This window comes from Echiichthys vipera, assembly GCF_963691815.1.
Source record: "Echiichthys vipera genome assembly, chromosome: 14".
NCBI lineage: Eukaryota > Metazoa > Chordata > Actinopteri > Perciformes > Trachinidae > Echiichthys > Echiichthys vipera.
This window is the reverse complement of record NC_139839.1, coordinates 28,314,061-28,330,672: the sequence shown is the minus strand read 5'-3', so window position 1 is coordinate 28,330,672 and position 16,612 is coordinate 28,314,061. Positions and strand designations below refer to the sequence as shown.

At 38.5% G+C, this 16,612-nt stretch overlaps 1 protein-coding gene across 4 annotated transcripts in view; it reads left to right on the top strand.

Annotated features, from left to right (window-relative positions):
• Positions 1 to 15,534, top strand: part of dlg2 (discs, large homolog 2) — a gene marked incomplete at its 5' end in the record, with an annotated part of 390,565 nt that extends 375,031 nt beyond the window's left edge. For 2 of the 4 annotated variants that reach the window (XM_083926483.1, XM_083926482.1), the window contains 7 exons: positions 2,704 to 2,800; positions 5,787 to 5,837; positions 7,896 to 7,997; positions 11,029 to 11,201; positions 11,432 to 11,541; positions 12,822 to 12,913; positions 15,420 to 15,534. In XM_083926483.1, coding sequence (XP_083782609.1) covers positions 2,704 to 2,800; positions 5,787 to 5,837; positions 7,896 to 7,997; positions 11,029 to 11,201; positions 11,432 to 11,541; positions 12,822 to 12,913; positions 15,420 to 15,526 — 732 coding nt within the window. In that variant the 3' untranslated portion in view covers positions 15,527 to 15,534. Of the gene's footprint in view, positions 1 to 2,703; positions 2,801 to 3,285; positions 3,332 to 5,786; positions 5,838 to 7,895; positions 7,998 to 11,028; positions 11,202 to 11,431; positions 11,542 to 12,821; positions 12,914 to 15,419 lie in introns of all 4 variants that reach the window. The other 2 variants (XM_083926484.1, XM_083926485.1) reach the window with 1 other exon arrangement.
• Positions 15,535 to 16,612: the final 1,078 nt, after the last annotated feature.

Here is a 16,612-nt window from a genome sequence, read left to right as displayed (position 1 = left end):
TGTAGGTACTTTAGGTTTAATTGGATCAATAGTGACTATCAAATGAAATATTTGATAAGGAAAATTAATAAAGAAAATTACTAAAAATTAATAACTTCAATTTATTAAAAACGTCACACGGAGAACCAATCAAATATAGTGCCTTGACTCACGTTCAGATTATGAGATTGAGTATTCTCAATAAACTTACCGTTAATCAAGGAAATATTAGTTATCACCAATAATTATCAAAGATAATAATAAAAATGACTCTAGTCAAACCAGAGTTCCTCGGGGCACCACCGTCATAGACGGAGTGATAACTAATATTAAAGTCTCATAAAAATATATTAAACTACTAATTAAGGGTTAAACATCGATAAATATAATAGTTTAATTAGTTGAAGCTGGCTCATTCATCTTTGTGTAATATTAAATAATCAGACATATGGTAAACACAAACATTTATTAACAGGTTAATAAATGCAACAAACATACCACAATAAACTAACTAAAGCTAACAGCAAACGTATGTTTGTGTGTGTGTGTGTGTGTGTGAGAGAGAGAGACAAAGAGAAGAGGTGGGGGCTCGGAGAAGGTGTGAACATTCTCTTTGTTACACAAAGAGAAGAAGCCTGATCTCTCAGTTCTTATGACAAAGTTACAATGGTATCTAGCCGTTCATACAGTCCTATAACATGTAGTAATGCCCAGTTGGTGATTAGTTACCAGTCCATGAGATGAGAGATGTTGCGTTGCTTGATGCCAGTGGCTGGGTGAAGAAAGGAAGCTCCGTGGTAGTTCTTGTCTGATTGTGGCTCTTAGGCAAAAGAGGATTCGGATCGCTCTGTGCTGGGCTCAGTTGAGGATAACCGGTTGGTTAACCTTTGTGGTGATCCCACGCCATAGGCCAGGTCCAGGACCGAGGGGACAGCTGGAAGCTGGTCTCCTGGAGTTGAGTGATCGCGTAGAGATGGAGGAGAGTAGGAGGATGATCCGGTAGAAAAGATCCAGTAGAAAGATTCAGTAGAAAGAGAGCGAGAGATGGGGGGCTCCACTTTATATAGGCCCGGATGATGTCATTGTCAGTGGTCAATTCAGCCAATGAACAGTTTGGGTGCCTTGGAGAATTCACACCTGGGTGTGACCTGTTGTGGGGGAGAGGGCATGGCAGCCAAACTTTTGAGGTCTTTGTTCCAGCAGGCTGTGGGCCTACTGTAATCAAACTGACAGTTCGAGTTAATCCAGAAAATGAACAATCATCTTTGGGCGCCGGTTGCACCTACAACGGAAAAAAAAACTCTGAGGTCTATAGAAAGATTTGTAAACAAAGCGACGCATCGCAATGACGTCAATGCGCGTGACGTGTTAGAGCGTGATGACGTGTAGGCAGCAAGAAGAGTTCCGCCGAGGCCCAGGTAGTGTGAGTACAAACGGGCCTGGCCCGCGGGGGGAGAGGGAGGGGGGGACTAGTACTCTAAAGCATGGGGCACGGTACGGATGGACAGTGTGAGTGTGCCCTAAATGAAGAGCCATATGGGAGCCATATAGGAGCCATAAGAGCCGGCTCTTCTAAAGGAGCCGAGCCAAAGGAGCCGAAACTTTGAAATGAGCCAGACTTCCCATCACTAAATGCCAAACAGTAAATTGCTTTGTTAGCTCAATTGTGTTGTAGCTATGATATCTGCTGAAAAAATTTCTATGGACAGATTAAAGCAACAGAGACCCTTGCTACTGCCTATTGAGTCACTAGTCAACTTAAGCTAACGTTAGCTTGTAGACATCGTGAAGTTTCTCAAACTGAATAAAGACCACTAAAAATAAAACTAAACTGCGTTGAGAGCTCAATTCTGTTATAACTAAGATACCTGCAGATTTTTCTTCCTGTGGAAAGATTTGGCTACTATGTCATGTAGTGTTAGCTTAAGCTAAAGATAGCATTCTGTCAACATCATGTCTCGGATACACCGGCACAGCTGATTGACATTTCCACTTACAGAGAGCATTGTTAGAAATAAGACTGACCAATCACTTTATACAAATAACCAAGTCCAGTTGCTTTTGACTGAAATTGCTTTGGGCATTACGATGACCTGGACAAATGGGAACATTCACAGGCCAATCACTCCATAAATATGTTGTAATAAAATAAAGCTAAACAATCAGTTTATAAATATGTTGTAAAAAAAATAAGGCTACCCAATCACTTTATAACATGTTGAAATCTTCTGCAAGTTTATGCTTAAGTCCCTACACTGTATTCAAAGATGAAAGCTGAGGAATTGGACGTCATAGACCTGATATAGGGGAATGATACCATGGCTAACAACCAATCAGATTGCTTGATTCGAGCCATCCGTCTTATAATCTGTTATATCCTATACCTAATTATTTTGGGATACATCAAACGATTATTTTCACCTTGGATTAATGTTTTATCATAATCTTTTTTCAATGAATTGTTCAGTAAATAGTAATAATCACCATCGCTTCACATCGTGAAGAAACCTAAAGTTATTACTTTTTGCAATAATATAAAATAATTAAAGCAGAAAATCCTCACGTTTTAGTAGCTGGAACCAGCATGTTTGTCTTTGTTGTTTTTTGTCTGTTCTGTTTTCACTGTAAGAACTTCTTGACATCCCACTTTCTGCAAGCAGTTGTTTTGTCTGCATGAATGTGACAGATGTACCTGTTTGCCCCATGCTTTCTCTCCCTTCACAGTCATTCAATGACAAACGTAAAAAGAATGTCATCTTTACACGAAAATTCCCATTCTACAAGAACAAAGAGGGTGAGCAGGATGGCAGTGATTCTGACCGTAAGTAGGCTCACCAACACACATGTACTTCCATGTAGTCAGTGTAGGAGACATGTAGGGCTAATAGACACATTTAGGGCTGACACTTGACAAAAGCCTTTCCTGTTCCCTCTCATGAGCATATCCTGTCATCTTTGTTTTCTTTCTCTTCCTGTTGGATCACACTCAGAGACATTCTGGCTCAGATGCTGATCAGTCAGCAGGAGAGAGGCCAAGTCAATGCTGTTCATTTGGTTGTGAAACCTCCCCATATGGTGATATTGTACGACCCAGTTTCCCTTCAGAGATCATTTAGGCTCAGTCTCAACCAGCCTACTCGTCATCATCTTGTCATTGGCATCCCCTGCTGGCTGTTTAGTGCCTGGACAGAGACAGATCTGTGGGTCTGCAGCTCCCTCCTTTCACTGCCTCCAACCTTTTGCTTATGTTGTGGCTGTCCTCCTTCCTCTCTTTCTTCTGTTTGGCTCTCTTTGGACGGCCAATAGGACATCCTGGGGATAGGTGATGATGGGTATGGGACAAAGACATTCAGTAAGTTGGTCTAGGAATGATTCATCATCTCTGTTTACCACGACCCCCCTCAACAACCTCCACCCCTTGCCTGCACTGTTGCATGCTGCATTTATTGGGTTTGCCTTGCCTCACAGTGTGCAGTGTCACCTCTGTCACAAGGGGTAAAGCAGGTTCACTAGAGTCAAGATTTGGAAGGCATTTGGTTTCTCTGTTTGGTCTGTTATATGGGAATAGGTACCCTGTGCCAGGTCAAAGAAGCTTGTCACAAGTCTCACAAAACATTTTAAATATAATAGTCACAAGAAATTGTGAGAGAGAATTGATCTCATGACCCAGGCATTCATTTAAATGTACAATATATTGTGTGTTTTGTGTTCAAGTTTTCTAAAATGGTATGTTTAAATATGCAAATGAGGCACTATCTTATGAAATATGCATTCATATTTATACATTTCCAGATCAGAAATGTGACATTGAATAAATCAAAATTTTTGTTTCATTCTGTTGACATATTAGAGTCAAAGTTTTATCTCTTTTTATGACTCCATAAATCAGAAAATACTGTCAAAAGCCATTAAAAATAATCTATTTTTACCATGTTTTAGGAATATAATATAAATCAGGCTGTGAATGATGTATGAACAAAGCCCTATGTAAAACCCTTCAGAATATAGATAGGAAAGAGACTGGGTAGTTTGGTGTATGTAATTGTTACTAAAGTGGAGACGTCTGGCTCAGGGTGAGAAAAAAACTATTGCTACCACAGCATACACAAGATATATATTGTAAAATCCCATACATTTTACAAGACACTACAGGTATTGTATAAGTTGACAATTATGTTTTGTTTTACACGTTTTTAGAAATGTTCTGTTTAAATATTTAAGTGAGGCATTATCTAATGCTATTTTTTGACAAATTCAAACAAAGTAAAGTAGTAAGTAAATAATTTTTTCCCATCTTTTCTGAAAGAAGATGTGTTATGAATACCAAATAACCCAAAATCTCAAACATTTGCGGTGCATGAAAACATGATGTTTTTGCCTGTAGTGTCTTCTCTTATCAAATTTGTGATGTCTGATCCAAGTCAAGTGTCTGATCCAAATTAGCTTTTCTTCCAGCATTGTATGGTGTCAACATGGTGTTATTGTCAGTGGTGTATGCTTTTATTCATGTCCATTTATACACTTGGAAGTATGGATGTATAAGACAGTGACATTGCTCCGGACGCTGTGGTGTGTGGGTGAAGCAGCAGCACAGGTACAGGCCAGCTGCAGGGTTTCACACTCTGGTTAAGGAGCCACCACAGCCATGATTGTGTCCTGGAGACTCACAAACTTCTATTGGCATGCTGAACAGATTGAACATTTTATTTTGAATATAACTGCACCCCTTACTGACGCCTTTCCTTAAAGTGAAATTCCGGCGTAAAATCATCCCATGGTCTTTTTCAGCAAATACATTCATCAAATAATCGGTCGAGATAGTTTTTTTTGTGTATAAACTATTAACAGAGAAATCCGGTAGATTCATTAACAATGGCTAACAGCCGGACGTGGCTAACAGTGATTAGCTCAGTACGGTGAAGGCATTCAAAGGTCTTTTTTAACCACTAATACTGCTGAAAATAACAGCAAACCTCTGCAGCAGCATGATAAGAGTCCCTACACACAAAACAAAGCACCAATGTGCTCCTTCCTTTGGGATTGACTTTGGTAATCCACTTGAATGGACTTTACTTTTCCAGTGTTACCCACGGCCGGCTGTTAGCGACTCTCCTGGATTTCTCCGTTAATAGTTGTTACGCGAAAAAAACTGTCTCGATGGCTTATTTGATGAGTATATTTGTGTAAATGTGTAAATCTTGATTTTTAATGCATGTTTGCATGAAACAGTGACAGTGTGCTGTCTTTGCTCGTTAGCATGTTCATGTCAAGCGGAAATGTAACCGTTTCACTCTTCTTAGAGTGGTTAAAATGGTTTCAGGACTTTCTTTTGTGGGCTGAACACTTTTTGATTTGAATGTTGCGTTTTCTGCTCCTGTCACTAACTTCAAAGTATTTTATAATATAAAGGGTTTTTCATATAACCTAATATCAGCATTTCTTATTGAAATCATTTGAAGTGAAATTAACAACATGAGCTAAGATAGAGCTTCAAACTTTCTTAACAAATATTCAAATTTAATAATACATGTACAGTGAAATTACAAAAACATGAGGAAACTGATTTCTATCAAGTCAAATCAAGTATCAAATGTTTGAAAGTGAATGGAAATGTTTTTCATTGTTTGGTTCAGTTTATCAGCTTTTCTATAGGTCATCGGTAAGATAGACCAAAACTAATACTCACATGTTCTGTGACATTTGCTGCCATGCCTGTGGCTTTTAGCCATATATGGCATGTTGTTTATGTCAGTGATAAATATTTGTCCTAAAAACATAATAACATTTTTCACTCTGTACCCCGCCAGGGAGTCAAGAGGATGTGATTCTCTCATATGAGCCTGTGATGCGGCAAGAGAGTAAGTTGTGACCACAGTCTTTTAATAAGCTTCACTTCTGCATCAACCACAGTCAGCGTTTAAACATTGACTGCGGTAATATGCAGTTTAGTTTGGCTGCGTGACTCTGCTCATTTGATGCAATGAAACAAATCTGAACGAGCCAGACACAGATTCTTAACCCTGAACCCCCTGAACACATAATAGAAGCATTAAAAATCATGCACACCTAAATACAGGAGCAGGGATGTGGAGGAGCTGGATCTCTGGAAGCAGGCAGCGGTGGAACAGTGCTCAGCACCAATTGTCCATATCAAACACCCCTCAGAGAGAGGTCATGGACATACTTGATTGGAGAGTTTATGGAAATGATTACCACGATGAAAAGAGTATATCTGAATCAATGTTAGTAACTAAATATTTCTGTACATACATCAGCTGTGCCACTTTGTTAGACAACGTTAGTGTTTATCTTTTAATAACCACATTTTCCAGCAACTACACACTTCTGAAAATGAAAGCTCACGTTAGTAATGACACAGATCTCACACAGTAACTGTTGCCATCTGTCAAATAGCTCACTGCCACCCAGAGGACTTCATATGACACTTCACCCATGTTACAGGAGCTTTGCACTGAACGTTTCAAAACAGACTGTTAGATACTGTAGTATAGTCATTTGAAACATCATAAATAGTCATTTGTATGAAAGTAGAAATGGTGAGGATCAAGAAGAAGAAGGTAGTAAAGCTGTAATGCTGCTGTTAACAAGGCAAAGGAGTTTGCCATCTTGTTTCCGACTTTGAAGCCTCCTTATTATTATGTTATTACCTTCAGAAAGGCACAACAGTCGTCACTTTCAGGAGTTCGTACCCAGTGGCCGACAGAATACATAGTGAAAGTGAGGCTTATATAGAACCAACCGCTGCTGGTGTTTATCATTCTATAGCCATGACATTGTGCAATCAACATTTAGGGGAGAATCGGTACGATTGAAACACGGGACGAATGAAACACAGCGATTTCCTGGAAAACCACTCAAGTCTGACACGTCAAATTTCGTCAGTACGTTCAGCACACAAGACGACCAACCCTGTGAATCATGTAATGATGTCATACCGTTCAAAAGTTATCCCAGCAAACCTGTTTTTGAATGAGGAATGTAAAATCTTTTTTTTTGCAATAAACAGTTGTGTTTTTTGTTTCGTGCCATAATAATATGAATATACAACAGATGAAATACTTGAACATGTCCTAAAGTGTGCAATGTCAGAGTTTTGAAGTTCAGAGGCAAGAAAGGTTTAAATGTCAGTGGTTGCTGCCGGGACGATTAATACAAAACCTGCATAAAACAGCGAATTAATAAATGAATTAATAAATGAATTAATAAATGAATTAATAAATGAATTAATAAATGAATTAATAAACAAATTAATAAATGTTTTGCAATGAACGACAACTGCTTTGAATAACATATTTTAAAATGAAAAAAACATGTTTATAACATGCATCAAAAGATGAATCACCAAAGAGAGAGAAAAAAAAAGCCAATAAATAACAGGACGTCCAACTGTGTTTCACTAAACATGACTTGGGAGGGAAATAAGTCAATTAAATGAAAATGTAGTCATCCAACTGGTATAAAAGAGGAAAGGTGAGTTTAAATCGAAATGTGCATCTTGACAACGACGCTCAGGACAAAAATATTTTTTGACCTTCTTGTATTCTGAGAAATTATGTGAAATTTGAGCAGGGATGAGTTCACTAGTGTGTTGTCCGCTATGTTACATAAAAACAAGTAAGAATAAAGGTCAATAGTTTCTGTTCAAAATGTGCTTCATTCATCCTGCATATCTGTTGTCAAATGTAAGTTGAGTATGTATACTCAAATGTATGTTGAGTATTAAATTACAAAGGACTGATTTCGACTTTAGTCCACTGTTGTTCATATCTAAGACCCAAGACCTAAAGCTCCCCTCCATTTATATAAATATCCTCCATAAGACTGACTTCCATGCAGAACTAACAGTGGTGCTCAAGTGTTTTCTTTATGCAGTCAGTATTTGTGTTTCCTTCCAGTTAATTATGCCAGACCCATCATCATCCTGGGGCCGATGAAGGACAGAATCAATGATGATCTGATATCAGAATTCCCAGAGAAGTTTGGTTCGTGTGTGCCACGTAAGTAGTTAGTGGAAATAGAGCAGGAAGTGATTTTGAACAGTTCATGGACAACAGTGAAATAAACAATACAAATAGAAATTACAGGTTGTATTCATGCTGTTACATAATAATAGTTTTATCATGGCATCATGTAATACTAACAATGGGTAGAACTGGTGGAATAATTGTGTGTTTACTGATGTGTTAACCTGCTGCTTAATGAGTCATGACCATGATCATATCCACTGTGGAGTAAGCACGATGGTTCACTCACCCTCATCTCACCACTTTTCTCTAATGTTGAAATAACTGAGGACTTTGAGTCTATAGAAGATTTAAAATTAAATACAATACATATTGTTCAATGTTTTTCATTTTTAAGTATACATGTTATAAATAAATAAACAACATATGTTAGATTACAGTAATTTAACTTTTTGCTTTTAATAACTGAATTTTATTGGTTTTCCATGCACACCTCTGTGAAACTGGAGGCTCTCATCACTTATACACAATGCTAAGGGAATACATTTTGGATTTTAATTATCACTAAAAACCTTTTTCTCTAATGCATTGTACTGTTTTTGGTTTGCTGTGGATTTAAAGGTCTTTTAAATGTTTTATAAGAGAAAGCTGCCCATGCAACTGCATAGGGATATAAATGGAACGATATTATCAGCTTAAGTTATTGTTTTTTCTGGTTTGTGTGCGTGTGTGTGCGTGTGTGTGCATGTGTGCGTGCGTGCGTGTGTGTGTGTGACCCAGTTCATACATTTGTTCCTAACAAGAACACCTCACTCCTCTCTGCATGTAATGTGTTCTTCATCAACCAAAGCAGTTTTTGTTTTGCATGTTTTGATTTACTCGTCTCTTTTATTTCAATACACCTTTCAAACCGTATAAAGCTGCTAACAGTTCAGGGCACCAAGGTAAGTGAGTGGATGAGCTGAGTTTCCTTCACCCCTTTGTTTAGAAAATTTGTCCCCTTCAATACTTCACCTCCTTTTATCCTTTTAGAATCCCTGTTTGTGTAGAATCCCTTCGACATTGTCAGTTTTAATGAACTGGTGTTGATAAATAAGAATGACTTTTCAGCTATCTTCTTATCTTTAAAGATATCCTTTGAATTTGCTCAAGACATTTCTAGCAAGTTGTACCGTATGTTAACAATTTACAATAAGGACTTCTGTATTTCCAAAAGCTCTGAGAACTTTCTGGTCTTTGTAGCACGAGTGGAGAATCCACCAACCCAAGTTTATTATTTAATTGATGAAGTAACAAAGATTTAATATAGAAGAAATTCTCACTTGTGCAAATGTCATGACAAGCTCTTAAACATGAGTGGATATCTTTAAAGGTTATTATGAGGATTGAGCTAGAAGCAACGGGTCTGATTCGGACCTCTGGCTGCAGCATTTGTTACAGCACAGAGCTGCCTTATTAAATAAATGGTAAATAAACAGTAACCTCATTGGGTTCATGCCGAAAGCAGCAGGCTCTGTTGGAACACATGGTGTTCATTTGAGGAAATATTGACACCAACAATAGCAGTGGTGTAAGAGAGAGGCTCCTAATCACCTTCACCATGGTCTCATCTGTTTGTGGTGATGACAACATGGTCCCAACTAATTCAAGAATAACATCAAGTCGATCCAAGCTTTATTAGTATAGCACATTTCATACACAGGGCTACACACTGTGTTTTACATAAAATACCACAGTAAAATACAGTCTTACAAGAACATGTATAAATATGCATACCTATGGAGTAGAAACTAGGGATGCACCGATCAGACCTTTTTTAGTCTTGATACCCGATACCGATCCGACACAATTGTTGAAATGAATAAACTGTACGTCTCACCATGTGGAAGAGACTAAAGACATCAGTTATTAGAAACACCAGGCTGGCACTGAGGGGCACAGGAAGAGCTTCTATCTTCACCCATTATGCTTTATGAGTTACCTAACTTTACATTTATTTGAGAACTTTTTTTTTTAACTCCATCATATCAACAGGTGCTAGCACAAAATCATACAGACACAGTAGGAACTTAGTCATAGACTAAGTGAAAAGCAAAAGAGTTCAGTGTGGGGGCCTCTCTCAGCTCCTCAGACAGGGCGTTTCATCTACAGTGGGGGCATTGATACAGTAGGCAGCCTTCCCTGCTGCTGTAGACTTAGGGCCCGCCCACACGAAGACGCGTTTTACTGTAACTGCACAACTTTAGTCTGGTTTTGTCCGACCATCCACACTCAGCCGGCGTTATTGGAGCCCGAAAACGGTATCTTATGTAACCAGGTCCCAGAGTGGGAAGATTTGAAAACGCCCCCTAAGGCGTTGTCGTCTGGACGCTGAAACCACATACTTTGTTCAAGGATGGCGTCATCGCCCAACCTCTGACCTCTAACCCAGCGGTGTCACATAACAACAACAGTGCTGCTGCGTGAGAGGAGAGAGACGGACCCATAAACTGTTTACTGAACTGGACTCTGAGACACATGCATGGAAATGAATTAGGCCGAGCACAGATTTCTCCCTTTTCCCTGATGCTCTGAATAAGGAGCTAAACTGCTCTCTAGTCTCTTTTTCTAAATCAAGTTCTAAGAAGGTGTGAAAAGTCTCTAAATCTAGTGAGAAAGTGCCCACCTGTGGGTGCTTTGGGACGGGGAAGGGGCTCACAGCAGCACCCTCTGCTCGTTGAGGACACTAACTGCAGAGTGATTGGTGCATCAGAGTCCAAAACAGCACCAAAGTCTCCACTAACACCAGAAACAGTGGACACATTTCTCTCTTGGATGGAGGATTTGGGAAGTCTCCAGATTTGGAAAAAAGGAGGTTTTTGATCGTGTGGATGTACCCTTAGTACGAGGGTGGTTATAAGACCACTCCCTGTGTACCATGTTAATATTTGCGTATAGTGCCTCTAAGAGCATTGCTATTTGTTTTATACACTTGAATGAGGTCTTCAGTGAGAAAGTAAATGATGCAAGTGTCTATGGATAAATAGACAGTTATAAAGAGCTTATTGTCCTCTCTGCACTAAAGATACCACTCGGCCGAAGAGGGACTACGAGGTGGACGGGCGAGACTACCACTTTGTGATGTCCAGAGAGCAGATGGAGAAGGACATCCAAGAGCACAAGTTCATTGAGGCGGGACAGTACAATGATAATCTGTATGGAACGAGCGTCCAGTCTGTAAAATATGTGGCTGAAAGGGTGAGACTCTTGATCTGTTTATAGAGTGTTAGCTGCACAGTTTGACTCAGAGATCTGATGTCTGACAAAGCTTTTGCTTGATGCTGTTTAGGACATAGTGTAGATTTACATCCGATGAGATTTATTTTAAGGTTCAAAACATCTTGCATCATGCATCTTTGGTTTAATAATCTAAGAGATCAGAGTCTGTCTGATTTGACATGTCTTGGTAATTCTTCCCCATGTCTCAGGGTAAACACTGCATTCTGGATGTGTCTGGAAATGCCATTAAACGACTACAAGTAGCACAACTCTATCCCATCGCCATCTTCATAAAACCGAAGTCCATTGATTCATTAATGTGAGTATTCAGTTTTTCTGTTATCAGCTGCCCTATGTTTCCCTTTAATGATACTCCAGTCTTCCACCAGCCTGTTTTATATTACTGAAGGACTTTGAAGAAAAGTCCTTCTTTCATAATTGATGTAATAAAAAATGTATCACACACTAAAATGTAGTTGAACGCAGATATATATGTTTATTAATGTATTTGTTAACAGCTGTAACTTCTGTGGTCTCCCATAAGTGGAGGCTGCTGTATAAAGAGGTGATGAACGATAATATAGTAAAGTATACTGTTGTAATAATATAAAATATGTCTGTTTTACAAGTTAGAATTGCTGAAATACTGTAAATTGATAAACTATAAAAATGTCCTACCCAGCGTATAACTACATTAAAGCATGTTATAAACCATTCATTAAATATCTGTATACGCTTATAAATGCTAAACAGGGGGACTTAATGTATTACTTGGATAACCGTTGTGTTGCAACTGAGGCTCTTGGGCCAGGACAAATGTGTGAGACTCACCAGTGAACACTGTGTATGGAGTGTGAAAACTGAGGTAACGCTGCCGTCCTCACACAGCAATGAGCCTGCAGGAGAGAGCAGAGCAAGCAGACCAACAGAAGGAGCATGAGAAACAGGATCTGGGAGTAGCAGGCCCAGGTTGCATGGCTCATGTTACAGAGTAGAACAGAAAAAAAAGATTGTCCCTGAGGGGGAATTTGCCTTGGCCACAGTGCAACAGTCTGTTGGTGCACATAAAACATCACAAGAACAACAGAAAACATCTACAAACACAAGAGACGTTCGACATTGACTGCAGCTTAGAATAAAAATAACCTGTACGAATTAAGGGATATGATTTTAATCCAAGTCTGTGTCATGTCAATGTCAATGAGTATTGCATCACATTGAGCAATTGAAGTTCAGCAGCTTGATGGAGGCTGGAACAAACGATAGCTTCAAGTGGTTTGATTTGCACTTTGGCACACAGAGTCATCTTCCCGATGACAGATGTTCATATTGGGAGAAGAGAGGATGTTGGGAGTCAGTTACAGTGATTACTTTTGCTCATTACTCGAACAGGCTCTGTATGGGCTCATGGTCAGTCACTTCTCTCAGGTCAAAGTGTCTCTGGTGTTTCAGTGATCTTAACATTGAGATGGTTAGTGTCACACCACTTGATGAATGTGTCTCTCTCACCGTGTTACACAGAAGGGTCTAGGTCATTGTGTTCAAAGTTCAAAAAATCACAGTACATGTACAGTATCAATGTGTTTTGTCCTTGTACAGGGACATGAATAAGAGACTGACAGAGGAACAAGCCAAGAAGACATTTGACAGGGCAATGAAGCTGGAGCAGGAGTTTGAGGAATTCTTCACAGGTATGATACTGATAAAATCACAAATACAAAAGAAGCCATATATATATATATATATATTATATATATACTGGGGATCAAAATTAGAGAAACACTATAATAATTGATTTATTCTGAAATACTGTTGTTTTTGTCTCTGTCTATACCACTGCTGTCCTAGCATGTCTTTTTAAATAACCAAGGCACTTCAACAAAAACCTTTATTTAGTAAAAAAAAAACATTGATCTAAATTAGAGAACAGTAACCACTGTGTCAGAAGAGAAGATTTCAACAATGTTTTCTTCTCTAGGATTAAAAAATGAACAGGAAGTGTAGAGGCCACAGCTTTGAATGACTTCAGCACATCTTCACCCACAGGACATCACTAGTTTGTCACACTGCTCTGGTTTGATCTTGGTCCATTCAGACTCACTCTCTTCCACAGTTCAGTAACTGGAGTGGGTTTCTTAGACATTACTTTGTTGCTAAGGATTTTCCAGAGATTCTCTATGGGTTTTAGATCTGGACTCTGACACTTCCTCCTCCAAATTTGACTGACTTCTTTAGACACTTTGGGACTCCGATCTAGGGCTGAAACAATTACGAGTTACTTAGGTTACTCGATTACAAAAATGCATCGAGGCAAAATCTCTGCCTCAATGCATTGTTAACGCCACAAGGAAGGTGGTTGCCTTAGTGACGGAATGGGTAACGTTAGCTGTCCTGGTGAATGCCTCTATGTTTAGTTTTTCATGAATGTTAAACATAACGTTACCTACCTGATCAGTCTTTATAGTTTTGTTTGACTAAATGTGTCAGCGTGTTTTGTTCGTTGCTTGTTGTTACAGTGAACAGGAAGAGAGTGAGTAACTCTTCCTAATATCTACCTCTAATTCATTTTCTAAATTAATCTATTTGTCTTTAAACCTGTTTGAGTAAACACATGCGTCAGGTAGAATTTTTATGCACCATTTTGAATTGTTTAAATAGTAACTTATTCATGGTAAATTGCGAGTGTATTTCCTCCAACACACTTATCTTGTCTCTCTCTCTCTCTTTCTTTCTCTCTCTCTCTCTCTCTCTCTCTGTCTGTCTCTCTATCTTTCTCTCTCTCTCTCTCTCTGTCTTTCTCTCTTTCTCTCTCTCTCTCTCTCTCTCTCTCACTCACACTCAAACGCAAAGAGAACAGAATACTCGATTACAAAAAGATTTGATAGCTGCAGCCCTACACCGAACATAATGGTTCCATCAGACCCAAATAAACTGAACTTTAATGTCATGTCCTGGTTTGGGTGATGTTTTCGGCAGCAGGAGTTGGGCCTCTTGTACAGTTCCATGGCAGGGTGAATGCAAATGTTTATGTGAACCTCCTTCAGCAACATGCAATAGCTCCACTGCAACTGTCTCCAAATCAGCTGCAATTTTCATGTAAGACAATGCGCCCGGTCACACTGTGAAACCGTGGTTATCAAAAAAAATATGCTAGTACAGCAGTGGTATAGACACAGACGATATTCTATCAAATTCAGAACAATACAAAATAACAGTATTTCAAGAATGAATAATATACCTGTATATATACTGTATATATGTACAATTTGTCCCTAATTGTTCAACACTGCTCAAACACAGAATATGAGCACACATGACACGAAGGCTCTCCTTCCTGAAGGAGTAAGGAAGTTGTGCTCACACGGCCTCGTGCAGCTCCCAAACAGGGGTTATTGTAGGGATTCTCTCTGAGCCCTGCTCACACTGGACGTGTCAGTAAATGTAGAAGATAACTTCTGCAATTATTAAGTGAACAATACTAGTGTAATGTATCAGCCTTGTTAGATATCAATTGTAATGCATGGGAGGGTTTTATTTTTTACTGTGATCCTGGATATATTTTTAATTAAAGCATGTTTGTATTAGTTGTACAATGCTGCTTTATGACAAGAGACAAGATTACTTTAACTTCTATTGAAATGGTCCAATATTAAGATACTTAATATTGTCTTTTGAAATCTTAAAGCTGTAGTCACTTACTTTCTTTTTTACATTTGCTGGTAAAGACACATGCCTTTTGACATTACGTTGTCTGTCTCATTGTGCTGTCAGTATATAGTTTCAGCAAATATGGGGGAAAAATCGTCATAGAAAGATGCCAACTTCAGCATTAAGCCTAACTCTGTCACTGTCTTTCAATGACAGTCAAATTAGAATGTGGAATTATTTTATATCGGACGATAAGCTCATGTTAAAGCCCTATGTGTCATTTATATGTCAAAATAGCATATTTTAAGTGGCAACAGTTTTTGTTTGTAGAAACTTCAGACAACTCTGGTGATAATTAGTGTCAATTATGGACTTGGATTCTGTCATTAGAAGTTAGAAATCTTGAAATTCTACTTATTGGGGCTTTAAACATTTTACAGCTGTGAGGCTTCATGGGTGAAAAGGTGCATGTGACTGTTGTGATATAAATGTGATGTACTTATCCTATTAAAGCTCCACAGTACATAAAGAGTTCCCTTTGCTTTGCAGCCCTGGTTCAAGGAGACACCTTAGAGGACATTTATAACCACTGCAAACAGGTCATAGAGGAACATTCAGGACCCTATATCTGGATCCCCTCAAAGGAGAAACTATAATAATTCATCACCCTGGTGGGGGCCTGGACTGATAGAAACTAGTAATAAGTTGTAACATATGATAACTGTATGGCCATGAATAGTCTTCATAAATAATTATTGTGTATATGTTTCTTTTTTTTTCACTTTTGTTTGGTTATGCTTCATTTTCACTCAACATGAATGTTCCTGAATGTATTCCACAAAGTATTAGGAAGTTTTAGCTCTTTTAACATGTACCGTTTGTATATTTGTTGATTTTTAGTTGAACAAAAAGGAACAGAAATGTAATTAAAAGAAAATAAATATGGGCTATGTGTCCACGTTGGCACTGTGTGGAATTTCAAACAGGGAACTGGAGGTGGCTTATACAATGCCCACTTCTTTGCTTCACTAACAGGAAGGAAAGTAGGTATTCCCTGCGACAGCCCCTCCCCCCTTTACACTGCAACAACTAACAAATAACCATATGAAGTTTGATGTTTTGTCTGAATTTGCACCCATCATCCCCTGAACACAGCTTTGCTTTGTGTTTACACCACATCGTCATGACATGACTTTGAGGATGGGAGGAAAATGTTTATTCACTGTAAGACTTTCATGTTTTTGATTTAATTTAAAAGCAGACCATTCCCATCCAGCTGTTGCATTGACAATGATTAAAGGGACAAAGCTGCTATCTGCAACGGAGATGTAACATTATATTTTGATACTGAAATTGCTCGGGGGTACAAAAGCACAGAATAATTAATTATTTAAAATGTAACTTTGATTAAAATGTCAGAGCATATTTGATTTGAATGTAGTATGTTGTAACTGTGTTAGGATGAATGGGAATAATGTGGTGAAATCGACATGTGACGTTCAGATAGTTATTAAACTTAATACAGAAATACATTAAGTCTTCTGAAACTAACAGCAGGACATTAAAGAACAGAAATTAAATTAAAGGACCAATACTTTATGAAAGTATAAAAACAGAAGGATAATAAACCCACCTTGCGTTTTGAGGGGTATAGAATGAAAGTATTACTTTAGTCTGAATTAATGTTTTTAAAACATTTTGACAGGTTTGACAATGACTTTCTGTCACGTTCTGTTTCCATT